The sequence below is a fragment of the Panthera uncia genome, chromosome C2 (assembly GCF_023721935.1).
Source record: "Panthera uncia isolate 11264 chromosome C2, Puncia_PCG_1.0, whole genome shotgun sequence".
Taxonomy (NCBI): Eukaryota; Metazoa; Chordata; class Mammalia; order Carnivora; family Felidae; genus Panthera; species Panthera uncia.
The window spans coordinates 14,747,571-14,768,057 of NC_064810.1; the positions used below are offsets into that span (position 1 = coordinate 14,747,571).

Consider the following 20,487-nt stretch of genomic DNA (forward strand, 5'->3'; position numbering starts at 1 on the left):
ATGGAAAACATACAATGCCCAAAGAAAACGTCAGTGAATTTCATCATAACCTACCTGTAAAAAAAACCTCCAGGTACAACTTCAAAAACTGACACATTTGCCCCTATTAAAAGTTTTAAAACATCACACGGCAAAAAGTGAAATTTTGCTTAAGAAATTCATTAAAAAATGCTCTTGCATTCCATATGTTTATTGAACCAAGCAGTAGGGCTTGTTATTCAGTGGCAACTAAAGTTCCATGTGTTCAGGCAGAGCTGGGCGCTTTCCTCTGAAATTGTCATTAAACATGTGTTCAGTGACTCCCCAATATGTAATATCATCCTGGTCCCAGGGAACGGATGTTGTGCTTGGAGAATATTCCCGCTGTGTCTCCAAGTATTTAACATCCTTCTAAGTATGTCTGTCAGGTTCTTGTTTTTCCTCTGTCTTCATACTTAATTTTGCATTTAATGCAGCTCTAATAAAAACATGAGGCTCTGTGCTAAAGATATTCAGTGTGAATTTGGAAGCGTAAGAAGACAGAAACCCCCTTTTTAAATTCCTTTTTAACAACGGAAATAAATTAAACTCAATCATGTTTGCACGAATGATTCTATTTTCATTTAAGGGAAACTTGCCTCCAAAGATTTTGCCGAATTGGGTAAATTCCTTGTCAGAGTTTCTCTAAATCATTTCTTTTTATTGGAGGGCGTATGGTGAGTCTCCTTCTTTGACAGAATACCATGAAATTAATTTTGACATATCGCTGTAAATGAGGCCATTGTACCACCCCCATGATTAAATATTCACAAACATCATGCAGAGCTTTTAGAAGGACTCTGTTTCCTTCCCACAGCAAAGGCCTGAGAAGTGATAACAATTCATCTACTGGTGACGGGCAAACGCAAGAGAATATATGAGGATCCAGGAATTTGTCAAATGAAACAATAGCAATCAGTTTTTCTACCATTTTACCTGTGGAAACATGTAAAATGAGATTTTGCACTCAAAAAAGTAACTGTTGGATAAGTTAAAATATGACAGTTTAATAAAATGGTCATGTTCCAACAGATCACTCAACCAGCAAGCTCCGAAAACTTCTGGCATAAAATTAATATATCAAAATGGCCTGTGTATCCTGCAAGAGAGCCCCGCTGAAGCGGCCACGTGAGGGATCAGGACTGACCAGCGGTCTGCGGATTAGAGTATTTGTGGCCCTGATCATGCAGAAAGCCTTTCCAAGGGAAACAAGCCTAGTAAGATTTTTAAGGAGCTGGTTTCTAAATCTTCAGCTTCCCCAGTAATCTTTCCTAAAATCCATCTGCCTAAGAATGTAGGCATCTCCTCAAGGCATCTCCATGGTGGGTTGACCTTCTCCCCTTAACAAAGGACAGGTCAGCCTCTCACCCACCTAACCTCCTGGCTCTCTGCCCTAAGGGGATAACGATTCCCCAGGATTGGTTTCCAAGGTCCTGAGATATCACAAATCCCTTCCGAGGTCAGATGCTTTTAAATATTTTGCTCCCAAAACATTAGAGGAGGGTCTAACTGAATTAGCTAATGGTACAGCAGTCCCCCCTTACCGGAGGTTTTTCTTTCTGTGGTCTCAGTTCCCTGTGGCCCACTAAGGTCTGGCAGCAGTTGGTCCTCCTTCCGGGGTATTGAATATTAGCTAGGTCACAGTGCCTGGGTCACTCCCGGCACTTCTTCTCATCAGGCAGGCGTTTCATCATCTCCTATTAGCCCAAGAAGAAAATTGAGTCCAGTGCAGTAAGATATTTTGAGAGCACATTCACGTAACTTTTATTCCAGTATATTGTTACAATTGTTCTCTTAGTTATTGTTGTTAATATCTTACGGTGCCTCATTTATATATTAAACTTTATCACAGGGATGTAGGTACAGGGGAAAAAAAACCGTGTAAGTGCGGTTTGGTACTACCTGCAGTTTTAGGCATCTGCTGGGGGTCTTGGATGGTACCCCTCATAGATAATGGGGGGACCACTGTACCCTTTGATAATGGCTTGCTGGGGGTTTTTTTAATGTTTTTTAATTTATTTTTGAGAGAGAGAGACTGACAGAGAGACAGAGAGAGAGAGGGACAGAGTGCGAGTGGAGGAGGGACAGAGAGAGAGGGAGTTCCAGAACTTGAAGCATCCTCCAGCCTCTGAGCTGTCAGCGCAGAGCCTGACGTGGGGCTTGAACTCACGAACCATGAGGTCATGGCCTGAAAGTCAGACGCTTAATGGCTTACTGTTTGATTTTGGCCTGTGACACTAAAGGCATTCAAAGGCTCTAATGGCATTGCTGTAATGACAGTTTCCCCATTCCCACCCCTTGTTGATGTGAACAAGATTTCTGAGCTAGGGTGGTTGGAAAGACTAGTTAGGGTAAAATAGAAAAAGCACCAGGAATAGTACATGGTATCCAGTAAATACTATATGAAAGATTGTTGCTATGATAACTGTTACATTAACAAGATATTTTAGTGATCTATAATTACAAACATTCTATTTATAAAAATTATGACTATATAGGGGCACCTGAGCGGCTCATTCGGTTAGGTGTCTAACTCTTGATTTCCGCTCAGGTCGTGATTTCACGGTTCCTGAGATCAGCCCCAGGTCGGGCTCTTTGCTGACAGCCCAGAGCCTGCTTGGGATTCTGTCTTTCCCTCTCTTTCTCTGCTCCTCCCTGTCTCTCGGTCTCAAATAAATAAATACTTAAAAAATACTTTAAAAATTATGACTATGTAAATTACTAAAAAATATATTAGTTATAATTAGCTATATTCACCAAATTAACACATGCTGTAAATATATGACATATTAATGTGCGTCCAGTGTGCCAATGTGTGTTTGTTTTAGAAAATACAAAAAGTTGGGGCACCTGGGTGGCTCAGTCGGTTGAGCGTCTGACTTCAGCTCAGGTCATGATCTCACAGCTCGTGAGTTCGAGCCCCGTGTCGGGCTCTGTGCTGACAGCTCGGAGCCTGGAGCCTGCTTCAGATTCTGTGTCTCCCTCTCTCTCTGCCCCTAACCCACTCGCATTCTGTCTCCATCTCTCTCAAAAATAAATAAACATTATTAAAAAATTTTTTTAAAGAAACTATAGAAAGTTTATCCATTAAACATTTCCAGACCATAAAAATGTATTATTGTAGAATAAAATTATGTGGAGTAAGATGAAGGGGAAAAATGTGATCATGTAGAACTATTTACAACTTATTATGTTTTTTAAACAGTCGATGTAGAGGTAAAGTTGCCTTGGTGCTTATATTCTATTGAACACGTTAAATAGAATGAAATAATTATTTTAAAATGCCAGTATTTTGAGCATGCTGGAAATTATACTTTTCAGGTACTTAAACACATTATGAACATTTAGCAATATTCCATAAATTTATTCTTGGGGGGAGGGAGGTTGTATGAGACAGATATGTAGGAAGATATTTATTATAAGGAATATAAAGCGATTTAATACCAGGAATTGGCTCCCTTAATTACGAAGGTTGAGAAGTGTCACTGTTGTTCACAAGCTGAAGATCTAGGAATGTCTAGGCTATAATGTGGTCTGAAATCAAAGTACTGAGAACCACATGAGCCCGTGGTAGAGTTTCCAGCTCAGATCTGGAAGGCTGAAAACCAGGAGCACAAAAGGCTGGTAAAGACCAATGTCCTGGCTCAAGCAGTCAGACAAGAAGGAAGAGGGATGAATTTCTTCATCTTCTCCCTTTTGTTCTACACAGGCCCTCGGTGGATTTGATGATGGTGGGGGAGGGGAGGACAACTACTTTTACTCAACGTACACGTTTAAATGCTTGTCTCCTCCGGAAATACCCTCACAGACACATTTAGAAATCGCGTTTACTCTGGCCCGCTCAAGTTGACACATAACATTAGCCATCAAATATATTTAAGTAAATACATTTGAAGACCTCTGGTTCACACTCTATGAAAGGAAAACATGATCTCCTCCACCCTTCCTTGCCCCCACATCCTATCAGAGTAACTGTCAGATACAGCTCCGCCTTCTTACCTCTTCTGAGACTTTTTTCCAATGCCCTACGATCTTACGAGAAACGCAAACTCTTCAACAGAGTTCACAACCCCTTCAAATCCTGCCCCACATCCCTGTCTTGTCTTCTGTTCTGTAATTTCTGCAATCCTCACAAAACCACTGGCCATGGGAATGACTCACAACCCACCTTCTCCTCTTACTTCCCCATACCTCTGGTGTCAGGAGCCCTCCCCCTAGAACGCCTTCCTCCCCATTCTCGGTGCATTCAAGTCCCTGTTGAAATGTCACATTTCCAGAGGGGGTCTTCCTGGACCATTCTGTCTAAAATAGCAACCTTGTCTCAGTCACCCTTGATCCCTCACACTGCTTGATTTTCAATCACAGAACTTTATACTGCCTGGCGTTACATTAAATATCTTATTTTTAAATGTCTTTTTCCTCCATTAGGCTATAATTTCCATGAAGGCAGCAATTTCGTCTCACTTTTTCACTCTGTTACACCCATTGCCTCCATGGGCATGTTGTAGACCCTCAATAAACATTTTAAATAAATGTATATGAAGGAAAATGGATCACATTTCAGTCTAGATCCCAAGCACAGTTTAATTTTGCAACAAATGTGTTTTGACTTGAATACATTACAAAAGGCTGTGTTATAATTTATAAGAGCAAGGGCTAGTCTCCTTATCTGAAGATATTTTGGCAAATAATGGGTTATTTTGTTTCTAAAAGCAGCAAATTTATGAATAAGAACTTCAGTTGATTAAAATTCCCTTTAAATTCTTTGACTTTGTGATAATTTAAGATGGACATATGCATTAAAAATAATCACCTTGTACAATCCATGAATTTCTTTTTTTTTTTTTTTCAAGTATAGTTTCCCCACAGAAACCACTTGGAGATGTCAAATCTAAACTAAAAAGAAAAATCCTTGCATTCCCCCCCTCCCCAAATTCATCATTAATTGTTTCCACACAACTTATTTGTAGAAATCTCTTGGGTAGACAGTGTCACTTTTTGTTTTTTACCAATGCCAGTTTCATTTCTGTGTGTGGCAAAGAGATTTGCAAAAGAAGTTAACTGTCCCCGAGGGGTTGCAGGGCGATTGCCCTGCTGTCCTCTGGGGCAGGATGTGGTTAACGCCTAGATATGTTTGTTTATTCTGAAATGTATTACTCAGAATTTTCTCAAAGGTCGAAAGGTGATGCATGTTATAATTGGGAAAGATGACTTTGTAAGAGAAACGCATAAATACACACACTCACACACACGGTAAGGGATTAGGAATGTATCAATGTGGGGAGTTTACCAAATCAGTTCATCCAGGTCTGTTTCTTCCCAACACAACCTGCTTCTGCTTGCTTCTGTCCTGTGTTCTGTCCTGTTTTTTTTTTTTCTTTTAGACTAGTTTCCTGGGCCAGCTCTGTGATTGCCCTGAGCCATTTCTAAATAATCTTCTCATGCAGTTTGAGTGGGGTTGGCTTCCCAGGATCAAATAAACAGAGTTTCTCAAGGAGAAGAAGAGTTTACAACAAAATCAATATGGTATAAATAAAGTTATCTTAATAGGAGACAAACGAGTAGAGGTGATCTTGCTGTGTTATGGAGCTTAGAATACTTCCCAGACCTGTGTTTTGGATGATGATTACTTCTGACAGAAATGTTTGCTAAGAACACCTCTTTTGTCCATTGCATGAATGCTAACGTCATTTTATGCCCAGAGCTTGGGTCGAAAACTTTCCTGTGACCTCCACACTTGGCACCTGTCATTAGATGGAAAACACGGATTTGTATTAAAAGCTGGGTTTGCACAGAAAGGCCAGTAGAGTCTGCTTTAATGTGATGGCACAGGATTTTCAGTGACTATAGGAGAGGAAAAGCTAAAACACCGACTAAAGAATTAGTTATTTCCAAGATTTGGGTATGGCTGTGGGACAAGGAGGCTCTAACTGATGTGCTAAAAACAGTTTTCTCTTTCACTTCTCCTTCTGGAATGTGCCCCTTTTATTTTGTCATTCTTGGCTTGGATCCCCACTTCTCAGGCCTCCTCTGTCGTTTCATTCTGCCTGAGTATTTCCTTTCCAATATTTTGGCTGAATGTTCAGCTTTGTTAGCAGAAATGCAAAGTGAGCGCTTTGAAGCATTACCCAATAAAATCCAATTTTAAACAGTTAGAGCTACAACTCCCCCCATCCTCTGGGAAATGAGCCTTCAGTTTCTTTGTGCTTCAGGCAGAAACGCTGGAGCCAGAATTATCGCTCAGGCCAGAGTCTTGCCAAGACCGTCAGATAAGCCACCTGGCGAGGTCTGGCAGGCCACATTTAAAAGGGGACTTCTTGGAGAAGATGAAACTGCCTTTTGAAATTGTTAAGCATCAGTGACTCTTATATAGTATTGGCTAAATCATAAGTGGGGAGTACATCTGAAGGTCTGAACATATGTATTCTCTGAAAGAACTCACATTTCTTTAAGTGGACGATAAAAGACATTTTGTGAGCAATGCTAACAACGTTAAAGTCTCAAGAAAACTTTTCCTGTCATAAAAATGCCCGTTTAATAAATATTTAGACTAAGTGTTAAAGCATAAAGCCCCGAGGCTAACAATACCAGTTGACACATAACTATTTGATTTCTATAAACTTTTTCTGAGGAGGGAAATATTACTCTATTCACTTCACAAATAAAGAAACAAAGATCCTGAAGGAACTATCTACAGTCAGCAACTGAGAATTCAACTGGGGATAAAACTATCCCTTGACATTGTGGCCATGTTGCTGTTACCTAGATAAGTTAGGGATGGGGTGGCCGTTTTCTTGCTCTCTTTTTACCCCTGTAGTTGCTTTCCTGGCCATAGATAAAGGAAGACTATGTTTTTAAAAAAAATGGAAAATGATCTGTAAACTTCTGAATAGGCAGTTTACAATATTCTGTGTGCAATCATCCCAACGAATTCTTAAAAAAAATTAATGTTTTTATTTATTTTTGAGAGAGAGACAGACAGACAGAGTGTGAGTGGGGGAAGGGCAGTGAGAGGAGACAAAACCTCAAACAGGCTCCAGACTCCGAGCTGTCAGCACAGAGCCCAACACGGGACCTGAACTCATGAACCGGGGGCTTGAACTTATGAACCCTGAGGTCATGACCTGAGCCGAAGGCAGAAACTTAACTGACTGAGCCACCCAGACACCTCATTCATCCCAATGAATTCTAATTCTTTTCTACTTCCTTGGCCTTAATTTCATTTCTGGGCCATAGTAAGGGTGAAAACTTGACTTGATTTATTTTCATATTTAACCTAACCTTCCTGAAATACTGTAAATGATCATGATCTTTTCTAATTCCTTCTCTCATCAGCTTTTCTGTGGAACTAGGGTTCAATCTCTTCAAAGATGTTTCAAATTTTTAATTCCCCACAGATCCACTCTCAACAAAAGTATGATATTCTGGCTACTTACTAATATCCACATATCCTCTTATCCCCAAGAAAGGTGGGTAAAAAATGAAAGTTGTCTTTTTTATTTAATTTTTATTTATTTATTTTGAGAGGGAGAGGGGGGAGGGGCAGAGAGAGAGGGGGAGAGAACCCAAGCAAGCTCCACACTATCAGTGCAGAGCCTGACCCTGGGCTCAAACCCACAAACCATGAGATCATGACTTGAGCCCAAGTCAAGAGTTGGACGCTTAACCAACTGAGCCACCCCGGTGCCCCCAAATGCAAGTTGTCTTAAGTCACTCGAAGATTTGGGGTATAATGAGGAAAGAAAACATTTTTGGTTATGAAATAATGTAAGACAGGGAAGCATAATTTGTCAGCATAATGAAATCAGGGCCACCATGAGCCCAGATGGCACCTTTGTAAGAATTAGAATCAGACCCCTCTCTGAGGGGACACAATAGAACTTGGCCCTTTCCTGCCCCCCTTGACCCACTGAACGACTTACCTTGAGAGAAACAGCAGTAGACTTCACTGAAAATGAACACATTTCAAAGTAAATAACAACTAGAATTTATACATACTTGTAATTATTTATCAGTGTTTTTTATAGGACAGATAGTTGTCTAGACACCAGGGATATGAAGACAGCAAAAGAGAATGAAATAAATAAAGTAAGTCTTTTCTTTCATGAAATGCATGTCTTCTTAAGGGATATGGAAAATAAACTAATAAATATGTAATATGGTAGTTCTGATCCATGCGATGAAGAACAATGAGGTATAGGATAGAGGAAGAGAAAGCAGACAGTCTAGTGATTTGGGGTGTGCCATTTATTATCAAATTTGCATGGAAGTCTCTTTGAGATAGTAACATTGGGTTGGAGACAAGGCAATTCTTGGAGTGCCCAGGCTGTGGGTCTCTGCATGCCAGGCAGAAGAAGCAAACTGTGAGGGCACTGAGCTGGGAGCTCTGTGTATGTGGGAAGAACTGTGAGGAAGCTATCAGGTAGGAGCAAAATGGCAGAGTTGGTAGGAAACAGGATGGAGAGGTCATTGGAGCTAAGTCAAAAAGACAGTAGTGGTTAGAGCATTGGGTTAAGTTCTGAGTGACAGGGGAAGCCATCGGAGAATTTTGGAAAGAGGAATTTTGTGATATAACATGGCCAGTCAAAGGATCACAATAGAAAATGGACTGATGAGCCATGAGGCCAACAGGAAGGACAAACTGGAGACCATGCAGCGATCCTGGGAGGAATGTCAGTAGCTTGGAGGGAGCAGCATCGGTGGAGGTGCTTGGAAGGATTATGTTGCTTTCTCTCATCAACAAAACCTCTTCAGGTTAGACCAGTGATACGCTAGAGCTGGTTTGTACCAGCTCCTAAAAGGCAATTCTTAAATTTTCAGGAATGTTACAAGCCTGTTGTTAAACACAGCCATTATGAAAAAATTAAATTGTATAAACTTATAGTCAAAGATCTTATAGTAAAGACAAAGTTAATAAATATCAAAAAGGCATCACATCCTAATTATGTCATTCATTCACTGCTATCTATATCTTCAGGGTTTTTTTGCATCTATTGTATCCATATGGTAAAAATACCATATAATGGTGTACTATTTGCATATCTCTTCCCAATTCTCTGTTGGGTGACATCATGTCAGTAGATTAAAATTAATCATGATGATAAAGACAATGTGGTAATTTACATACAATGGAATATTAGCCTTTAAAAAGAAAGAAGTTCTGCTATTTGCAACGGTATGGATGAACCTGGAAAGTGTTATGCTACACAGTTTCAGTTATATAAGATTAATAAGTCCTAGAGGGGCACCTGGGTGGCTCAGTCGGTTAAGCGTCCGACTTCGGCTCAAGTCACGATCTCGCGGTATGTGAGTTCCAGCCCTGCGTCGGGCTCTGTGCTGACTGCTCAGAGCCTGGAGCCTGTTTCAGATTCTGTGTCTCCCTCTCTCTCTGACCCTCCCCCGTTCATGCTCTGTCTCTCTCTGTCTCAAAAATAAATAAACGTTAAAAAAAATTAAAAAAAAAAAAAAGTCCTAGAGACCTACTGAACAGCATAGAACTATAGTTAACAATAGGGTATTATATACCTTCAAATTTGCTGAAAGGATAGAACTTATGGTAAGCATTCTTACTACACAAAATAATAATAATAATAATAATAATAATAATAAATAAAAAGGATGGAAGAAAAATTTTGCAGCTGATGGATATGTTTATGGCATAGATTCTGGTGATGATTTCATTAGTGTATATTTATCTCCAAATTCACTCAGTTGTGTATACTAAAATCACAGTTTTTTTACATGTCAATAAAGTGCTTTTAAAAATTGGCCATGATGGGCATATTTACCCCATGTAAATCTATGTCTAGAAACACTAAATATCAGAGGTTGATGTATTGTTTTGCTGATTGTTTAGACTCAAAGTTAATAATCCAGATTTAACTTAAAAATGTACCATGTCAAGTGCTGAAGTTAAATGAAATTTCAGTTTAATGAATACAATTTGTTCAAGAGTGGGAAATAGCTCAACAGCAAATCACAAATTTAATTAGAATATTTTGGGGGGGAATTAGTGGATTGGGTGCAACTCCATTTGTTAAATCATTGTTAAATTTCAATTTTAGGTTACCTACAAATGTAAAAGTTTAGCAAAAATGTTCTGCAAGAATTCATTGGTTATGTATATGGAATTTACAAAAATTGGTAGTGTTTATTTCATTATTATTTGTAATTTTTTTGCTACACATTCTTACACCAGTAAGATTTATAATAAATGTGTGTACATATGCATGCACATTTTTGAGAGCTGGTTATACCAATCAACCTCTCTATAAGGCTCCCCTATGTGACATTTGGAGATTGAAAATCAGCACACAAACTATACATGGTCAATCAAAATTCAGAAAAATCTCAAAATGTGGGGCAAATGTTCACTTAAGGGTAAGTAGCAAGCACCCAAGGAACAACCCTGAGAAAGCATCCTCCTCAGCCAAATGTAAGAGTGGAGCATAAACTTCACTCTCACCTCTTCTACATAAATCAAAATCAATGTCACATGCTTCTTAAATGGAAATACTTCTCAGTGACAACCATGGAACATATTCACACAGCACCATCACACAAAGTTTTTCACATGATTTGTTCACCAAGAAATCAGCCATAGAGACTGCCTATTAAATTGTTATCGTTTGGATCTTCTGTGACATTTGGTCACACAAAACTATGACATGTTTAAAGGGATATATTAAGTTCATGATAAATCAGGCCGTATTTTGTTTTGATCCAAACCTGAACGAAGTAAAGGTACTAGCTCACCCTTCCACTTGCCCCCTTCTATATTCGCACAAAGAATTACCACAAAGAATTCCCCAATGCATGGAAGCCACTAGGAACTTCTTTTAAATGTTTATTTGTTTTGAGAGAGCACACATGCTAGCGGGGGAGGGTCAGAGCGCGTGGGAGAGACAGAATCCCAAGAAGGCTCCATGCCGTAAGCACAGAGTCCGACATGGGACTCAACCTCACAGACCTTTTGATCATGACCTGAGCAGAAACCAAGAGTTGGATGCTTAATTGACTGAGCCATCCAGGAGCCCCAGGAACTTTTTCTTTTTTCAATATACTCTTGATATTCCTGGGATAAAGCTAATGGTACATCCTTCTAATGATGACATTTTAGATAGTTGACATCTGACAAATTAAAGCTTCTCTATCTTACAACAAAACACAGCAATTAATCCACTAACAAAGTCAAGACAGATTATTAATACTCATGATTGCATCCACTTAAGTTGCCCACTTAAGACACATCACTTGAAGAGAAGCAGCAATTAATGATCCGTTATTGTGAACCACAAATCATGGTTACCAACTTCAGTGGTTGGGGGGGGGGGGAAATAGTGACAGCAGGAATGGAAAGCAGATAATTAACATTGTATCCACTTGACACTGAAAAATGTTGCCTTCAGCTCGTATTTTTGACAGCGCTGCGTGGGTTTTGTACCTTTCCCCAACACCTAAAACCTGGATTCTTTATGTCAGGAGGAAGGACTTTTGTAGGATGCCAGACTTTCAGTGTTAAAACTGGAACAGCCCCTGGTAAACATCCTTGGTACACTAGGATGGCTGGTCACCCTACTCTAGGTGGAGATCCAAAAAGAAGCTGAAATACAGATCATATAAAAGAAAGGAGCAGGGGCGCCTGGGTGGCTCAGTCGGTTAAGCGGCCGACTTCGGCTCAGGTCATGATCTCGCGGTCCGTGAGTTCGAGCCCCACGTCGGGCTCTGTGCTGACAGCTCAGAGCCTGGAGCCTGTTTCAGATTCTGTGTCTCTCTCTCTCTGACCCTCCCCCGTTCATGCTCTGTCTCTCTCTGTCTCAAAAATAAATAAACATTAAAAAAAAAAAAGAAAAAGAAAAGAAAGGAGCAGTCTAGGATACAGTGGCTATAAAGTCATGACAGCAAATGAGATCACCCAACATTTGTAAAAAAGGAAAGAGAATGGTAAAAGGAAAAAGAGGAAAGAGAGAAAGAAAAAAAAATAATATATATATATACAGAGCAAACTGAATTAAAAAAAAGCTAATTTAATAAACTAGAAGAAATTAGAAGAGCCATGGAATAGAGAAGCAAAACTTCAGCTGAGTTCTATCTTGTGAATGGCAACCCAAAGGTGATTCTGTGAGATGTGTCTTTGGTTGGTGTCATTATCTGAAATCTTAGATGCAGTCTCTAAGAAATTTTCATTTTGAAAGCTCATTTACATTAAAAAAATATTCTTTAGAATATTGATACAAAAATTTTATGTAAGAAAATCTACATATCATTCCTGACATTTTTTTGGGTGGTGTTGAGATTATATTCTCACCGCTTGCCCTGTTCTACATGTATATTTTAAAACTCTACATGAGAAAAATTCCTTCAGAGCGGTGGTAGAAAAATACAATAATTATCATAAGTGGTTCATGTCAGCAGTGGAAAGTGGAAAAATAAATTTAAACACCAATTATATACTCTGTAAAGCTAAACAGTGCCTTCATATATAGACTGGCTAACTGGGGATTTAGGCAACGTTTACAAATTACTGGGTGTACTGCCATAACTCTTACAAATTCTGCTTTCTTGGAAAAGGAGACCAGACTTAAAGTAATGTAATAAAGCCATTGGGGAAATGTAGAAACTATCATAGATGCTCTATATAATAATTTCAAAGCCATGCATCTTGGCATTTAGCTTTTTCTCTCATTTCAGGAGGTGATGAAACACTGAACGTGGGTTATTAAAACATCTTAATTTTTTTTTCATAGATATCCACAAGCATTTAAAAACAGCCAGAACTGGGGCGCCTGGGTGGCTCAGTTGGTTAAGCATCTGACTTCAGCTCAGGTCATGATCTCACAGTCTATGAGTTCGAGCCCCGCACTGGGCTCTGTGCTGACAGCTCAGAGCCTGGAGCCTGCTTCAGATTCTGTGTCTCCCTCTCTCTCTGCCCCTCCCCCGTTCATGCTCTGTCTCTCTCTGTCTCAAAAATAAATAAATAAAAACATATAATAAATAAAAACATTAAAAAAATTTAAAAAAACACAGCCAGACCTTGAAGTGGCTCAGTTAGTTGAACGTCCAACTCTTGATTTTAGCTCAGGTCATGATCCCAGGGTTCTGGGTTTGAGCCCTGTGTCAAGCTCTATGGAGCCTGCTTGGGATTCTCTCTCTATTTCCCTCTGCCCCTCTTTTCCATTTGCACTCTTGCTCTCTGTCTCTAAAATAAAAAATTAAATAAGTAAACAAACAAACCAGAATTCTTAGACACTCACAGTTGGTTTTTAAGCTTGTAATGAAAAGTCAATCTGAAATATAAAGAATCACCCCTTATATATCCATAACACTTCCGGAAACCTCATCTCTCTCAACTAGACTTATAGACATGAAAAATACCTGCAAATGAGGAACATCGAAGAAGGCCAGGTACTGCATCTATCTCATAGGTGAGATTCTTAGGCATTCACTGTCATTATTACCTAACCCACGGTTCTCACATAGCCTGCATAACTTACTTATTTTTTTTTTATTGCATATTGCCCTACTTACCCTGCTAGAATATAAGCTCCCATGGCAGGATCTGGTGTATCATTCACTGATTATCTCAGGAGGTGCCTGTAGATGGTCAATAACTGTTGTCGTGTAAATGATAGCAGATAAAACAAACAAACAGTGCCCCATGATTGGTGGTCTGGCTGGCATCCCTCCTGCCTGAAAGTCCTGAGCAATGGGTTTTGGGGGAACCAGCGGCACAGGCATCCTAGTTTCTGAACACCAGGCTTCCAAAGGGAGCTGCTGCTGCTGAGGTCCCCGCCAGTGTTCTCCCTGTGCCCAGCAGCTCTCCCACAAGGTGCCCCGCAAGGAGTTGTTGTCAGGGCCTATGAGCTTCCTTCTGATCTGTATTCACAGCCTCCACCCGACCTGAGGAACTCAAGGAGGGCTTTGAAGTTATCTCTTAACTTCCCTCTTCTGACTTCTCTGCTTCCCACACATGTAACATAGGAGAGATCCCCAGCCTCCATCACCCATAAAACTCCCTTCTTTCCTCAGCACTAAAATAAATAAATAAATAAATAAATAAATAAGTAATAAAAATATCTAGAACCTTGAAGGGACTTGAAACTCTGGCTACAGAGGGTGGTATTTCCAACATATCAGGTCAAAGAAAGTTTGGGGTGGAGAAAGGGAGAGGTGAGGATCACCTGGGTCCCCAATCACAATCGATCATCTCATTTCTTTGGAGAAAGAAACTCTGAGTTATAATTAGTGAAAATCAGTTTCAACCCAGTCATAAGCTGGACTCTGCTTATATGATACAATCTCTTCCTTCACATCATTCCACTCACATTTTCCAGTACTCCTTCCTTGTCCATGCTGCCTCTTACCTCAGTACTCTTTATTCTTCTCTCCTCCTTAACATCATCTGAGATATTTTATGTCAGGTGTGTATTTTATGCATTCATGTTATTTATTATCTCCCCTTTTCCACTAGAATATTAGCCCCATGAAGCCAAGGAATTTGTCTGCTGTGTTATGTCAGGACATAAAACAGTGCCTGACCCATGGCAAATGTTCAGTAATTATGTGGTGACTGATGAAATAAAAAATTTAATTGACAATTGCATTCTCTGTATAAGCTATTATGATGTACCTCTTCATCGACACTGATATAATGATTTACAGCATTGACTATGACTAACAAGGCTAACTCTCAACTTCCTCACTCCCACAGCACTTGCTCATGGATACTGTGCAACCATTCAGGCCCCTTGGCCCTTCCTTCATCTCCAAACTAATTGTCTATTATATTCTTCCTTTCTTCCTTCTTCTGCCTAGACCCCACTCTGCCTCATGTCAAATTTCTGCTCTCCAGTTCATAAAACCCTGCTAATCTTGACCTCCTATCACACGTGTTCTGTAGTTTCCCAAACCTACATCATTAAATCTATCCTAAATCCCTAAGTAACCAACCATCATGGGAAAAGATGTGGCTGTGTGGATGCTTTTACAATACTGTGGCTTTGAACTTCAGCTGAGACTTCAATGCTGCTCAGCAGGATTCATCACTGACCTTCTCTGTTCTGCTCTCTACTCTTCTACATGGACAATGACAGATATTGACACATAAAACCTCCTACTTTCCCCTAGCCCCTTCACTTTTCCTTAAGGAAAGGCCTAATCTCATATTTTGAGGAGAAAACAGAAGCTAACAGATGTGGATTTCCTTAACTTTCACCTATCCTCCCTCACAAACTTCTCTCTCTCCACATTCATGTTGTGCATCCTGGGCACAACATGGGCAGTCTGGTTGTCTCCTCAGATACTGGTCAAATGACCCATATCAGGGGTTGGGTCTCCCGGGACTATGCAAAGACAGTAGTTTATACTCTGCACAGCACTGAGTAGAGAGGATTCTAATGTAATTGTCAACATATAATCTCTCTATGACATGTCTTATAATTAGAGAAAATTCTAATATTCTCTATGTCTGAAATGTCATCTTCAAAAAACCAATGTGATGAACAATAATCCTCAAATTTGTCATTTTAATTTAGCAAATTATACTAAGACCTGAAACTATATTCTTATCCTTTGCTCTATTTCTAAAATTTGATCCCTAAATAATTAAGTAGATAGATTCAAGTATGTACACATATATAAATAATATCAGAAAACTGTAACCGACCTAAATATTTCTCCATAAGAAGGATTAAATAAATTGTAATAAATTTATACAGTAAGGTTTTTATACAACCATTAAATAACATATTGAGAGATTTTTAATGACATGAAAATGATCACAATGTAATGGTTTTTGAAAAATAAATTATATAAAGCTGTATATAGAATTTAACAATGTTTTAAATATATATATTGAAAAGAAATACCCCAAAATTTTAAGTAAGGTTATCTCTTAGTGTTAAGTTTATAGGGTATTTTTATTTTATTCTTTATATACAATAGTATTTCAACAATTGTAATAAGTCGTATAATTTAAAAGTGTATTATGAAGCATACATATTTTCACTCTCCATTTTGGAAAATACGTGTATGTATATATATATAATAGATACGTGCGTATATAATCTATACTCTATGTGATTAGCTATAAAGAACACTTTGGCTTGTTAATATCAGGTAAATTATCTATCAATCTAAAACTATGAGAAAAAAATAAGGATGCTTTAAAGAAGCTTTAAAAATGGATTAAGAAAACTGACAAGGAGTTCAATATTCTGGCACTGCAACTCTGCTTATTTTCATAAAATGCAATTTTTAAATGTTCACTTTCCTCTGTTCACATGAAGACTGATAAATCTCATTCTGTCCTGCCTGCATTGGTTTGAGGATCAAAATGGGTATTTCCTCTTCCTCATGACAGGAGGGGCTTTTTAAGCAGACCTAACACAAAAGCTTTTCCTCTTAATCTCCCCATTTTGACATAAGTGAATAATAACCATCCTGCCACCTTGAACCAGATCTCATTCAAATGGGTATTAAAATCTCTTCTGGAAATGTATTAATGCCCCAGTTCTGAGATACCTTAGGGAAAGTGTTATAGTGTAAAGTCTGAAAAATCAGAAATCCACCCCTGGTTTGCAAGTGGGAGGCAGACGAGACAATCATTTATTATAGAGAAAAAAGGTAATGCTCTATTGGGCTGTTACAAAAGCTGTAATTTTATTTTGAAGTTCTCAAGTTTTGTTCTCCTGGTTTATGGTTTTTATGCTAAAATTATGGCTTTGTAATGGGTTGTGAGGCATACTTTATGCACTATCATAATTATAAGCTATTACAGTTCATTCTTTATATCAGGATGGTTTTATGGACATTTAAATGAAGTTTCTGACAATGAAGCTACGACTCTAATAGTACTACATTATGGCTACACCTGGTGGTATGCAGTCTCTGGGTTTTTCTATTATAAACCATTGTGGGGAGGAGGGTGGGATTTAAACTCTCAGCTGCTTGCCTCACACTGTGCTCCAGCACAGACAGGTAGATTTATCAATCCATTTGTATTTAAATAACTTATATGCTTTTTGCCTCACCAAACTACAAAACCATCAAAGAGAAAAATCACCCTGGTGATTTCAAATTCTTTTTGCCAGGGAAGACACCTGAAAGTTTGAAAACATAAAACGCCGTGAGTCACTCATCATTTTCCCTTGACGTGGAAATGCAGCCTTGACATTTTGTGGCTTCCTTTCTCTAACATGTTTATGTATCAGAAATGATCTGTTTGCATGTGCCAGGGCCCTTTTTCACAGCATTTACGATATTTATTATGCTTTTGGTTTCTTATTTCTTATTTAAAAGCTGTTGAAGATAGGCGTCTAATTCACAATCTCTTACAATGGCATTCGATGAGAAGATGTTTTTCCAGCTGGGCTGTTGGCTGAGTAGACTCTTAGATAAGATGTAATTAATAATTTTAAGCATCTGTGTGTCAGTAGAATCTTATTTTGGGTGATAAAGGAGCCAAGGGTTCAATAGCTTTGTAAAGGAATTCCATTGAAGTTGACTGAGAATTGCATAACAATATAAAAATGGAATTAAGTACTGAATGCTAAATTTCCACTTCAAATGACCTTCAAGAAAAAAAAAATGAAGGAAATCCAATTGAGTAAAAATAAAAACAAAAAAACAAAAAACAAAAAAACAACGAATTAAGAAGACATTTTGTGCTCCCACAAAGCAAAAATGTGAGAAGAAGCATTTACTTAGGGCTCCTGTAGCCCCTTAATTCAGGTCTTATTATGCATAGGAATTAGAGCCCATATGGTCTTCTATCACATTGTTCCACACCACTGGGAAAGTATTTATTTCATCAATGTGAGCTAAGTATTTTTAAAGCATTACTGAGAAAATGCAGCCTTCTAAAAAAACCATAATGTATTCTTTAAAAAGAAGTCAATGGCATCATAAAAACATCTCACCCATATTTGGTTGTAGGAATCTGTTTGGCTTTCCATCTTAAAGGACTCCCAGTTCTTGCATATTTTAACACATACATAAAACTGTAAATGGGGGAGGGGGTGCAGCCTGTTTTCACTCAATGTTTTAGAATTCACTAATGAAGAGGAGAATGAGGAACTCCAAATATATAAGCAGCCCTCAGTGGATGAAGAAATGAATCCTACCAGATTGATAATTGCCCAGTAAGGCTCAAATCTCAGACACCTGACCTAACTTTCTCCTACAGCACAGAAAGTACCAGTGACGTAAGCTGTTTTCACAGGGAGTTATTGCATTGTAATTATCCACATCATAAAAATGAATCAGTTGCAAAATTCCGGACATTGAAACAATCATTTTGACTGATTTTGTGCTAGAGGAAGTATCTGGTTAATTGCTTGGCCATAAGCATCGATTTGGTGGTTGAGGTTATATTCATATTAAAGCTATCTTTTGCTGTATACATAGCCCAAGTGAATCTCGAGAAAATTACTTATGTATATCTCTAAAAGAAGACTCAGCACTTCAAACCAATTAGGCACAATATTTCTGGGCAGTTATTCTTGTTGATTATGTGGGTTCATGTGTGAAAAGTGAGGGATACAACCTGTGAATCAAATTGTGTTATTCTAACCTCTACTGGAATTTACACACCACAGACATAGGCTAATGCTGAGAAAGAAAGGGCAATTCGTTTGCATAGAGTTGCTTGGGTAGACTTTAGAAGTCCTACCCAGAGTAAAAACAATAATGTAGTTAGAAAAAATAGAAAAGATAAAAATATCAGGAGTACAATCATTCCACTATCTACCACCAGAAATATTTATAAAGGCTGGTCCATTGTTCCCTATGCATTAACTGTGAATATGTTTATAGAATCATATAATATTAAGAAACTTGCACTCTGAAACAGTGTTTCCTAGCTTCTCTGATAAAAACCAACTGGGAAACTTATTAAAGCAAATAAATAAGTGAATTTTGGGGTCACTCACTTGGATATTCTGGCAATCTGTTTATCTGTTGTTGTGTTTTAATAAGCTCCCCCTGCCCCGTGCCCCATGATTCTTGCCGTCTGAGAAGTTTGAGCAAAGTTATCCTGAAACAACTGGTGAGGAAAATGAAGGCCAATAGCTTACAAATCTGTAAAGCACTTGGAAGATTAAATGATTAAATGTTTCTCAAAAGTAAGTAGCTGTAATAAGTTTAATAGTTAAGATTCTAGGGGTGCCTGGGTGGCTCAGTCGGTTAAGCATCCGACTTCAGCTGAGGTCATGATCTCACAGTCGGTGAGTTCAAGCCCAGGGGTGGGCTCTGTGCTGAGAGCTCAGAGCCTGGAGCCTGCTTTGGATTCTGTGTCTCCCTCTCTCTCTCTACCCCTCCCTCACTCAAGCTCTGTCTTACTTGCTCTCAAAAATAAATAAAACATAAAATTTTTTTTCAAAATAGTTAAGATTCTATACTAGACACGTCTATGCAAGGACAAAATTCCATCAGCTAATATTTCCACTTATTTGCTGAAGAATATCTTAGCAATCTCAAATTTCAAATTAGTGAAAAGGACAAATGCAATTTATTTTTTCATTTGAAAGAGAAAATATCCAACTTACGCATTTAAGCAAGTAAATATTTTAAAATATCTTATTAGCAAGTAATCGATATTGCTTGAAGAAAATTTAAAATTGAGAGAAAGAATAAAGGAAAAGTCATCTATCATCCAATTTCCTAAATTTAACTACTATTAACATTTCATTAAGTATGTTTCTAGACATTCCTAGTCATAGAACCTTGATTATAATTAGTTTCTCAACAAATCTCAAGTCAACATTTTTTTTTCTCATGTGATTAGAGCATACAAAAAGGCATGTTGGCAACTAGCAAAATGAATCGATGGGAAACAGAGAGGGAATTAATGCTGTTTTGGTTGTCTAGCTCTTCAAATCCTTTTCATATAATGTATGTAAAAACATGTATTTTTCATTCTTTAAATCTTTGTTTCAACTACCAGCTAATCTTAGCTCATTTTTACAGAGGCTGAAAAGGAATATAAGAGGATCACTCTTGCTTTTTAAATTTATTTTCCTGATAATACTCTCCAACTATCCTATTGTTTAGAATGAAGCAACCACAAAGTGGCCCCTTTCATCTCTGCCTTGATCAATGTGTTACTTCTAATTAGAGCGATCATTATCCACGAGGACCACAGGGAAATCAGGACACGTCATTGTGTAAGGCGTAGGCCCAGCAAAGCTCTTCTAAGGTCAGAAATTTATTTTAATAAGACCAACTTATCAGTGGACCTTCTGAGAAACCTAAACTGCCTGTAAAATAAGCATTTTTCACCTTTTCAATGAGGAAAGATACCTCTCTTTACTAATTTTATGATGAAAACCTCTTTTAAAAAATTTATTGAGGAATAATTGACAAATACGCTTGTGTATATTTAAAGTATACAACATGATGATATGATATCCATAAATGTAGAGAAACGATTATCAAAATCAAGATAATTAACACATCCATCATCTCACATAG

General features: G+C 38.3%; 1 protein-coding gene across 1 annotated transcript in view; it reads left to right on the forward strand.

The window, feature by feature from the left end:
* Positions 1-1,103: 1,103 nt before the first annotated feature.
* The window catches only part of GRIK1 (glutamate ionotropic receptor kainate type subunit 1), a 183,980-nt gene continuing 164,596 nt past the window's right edge, over positions 1,104-20,487 (forward strand). Inside the window, exons 1-2 of the mRNA XM_049629154.1 lie at positions 1,104-1,235; positions 3,728-3,863. Coding sequence (XP_049485111.1) covers positions 1,104-1,235; positions 3,728-3,863 — 268 coding nt within the window. The remainder of the gene's footprint in view (positions 1,236-3,727; positions 3,864-20,487) is intronic.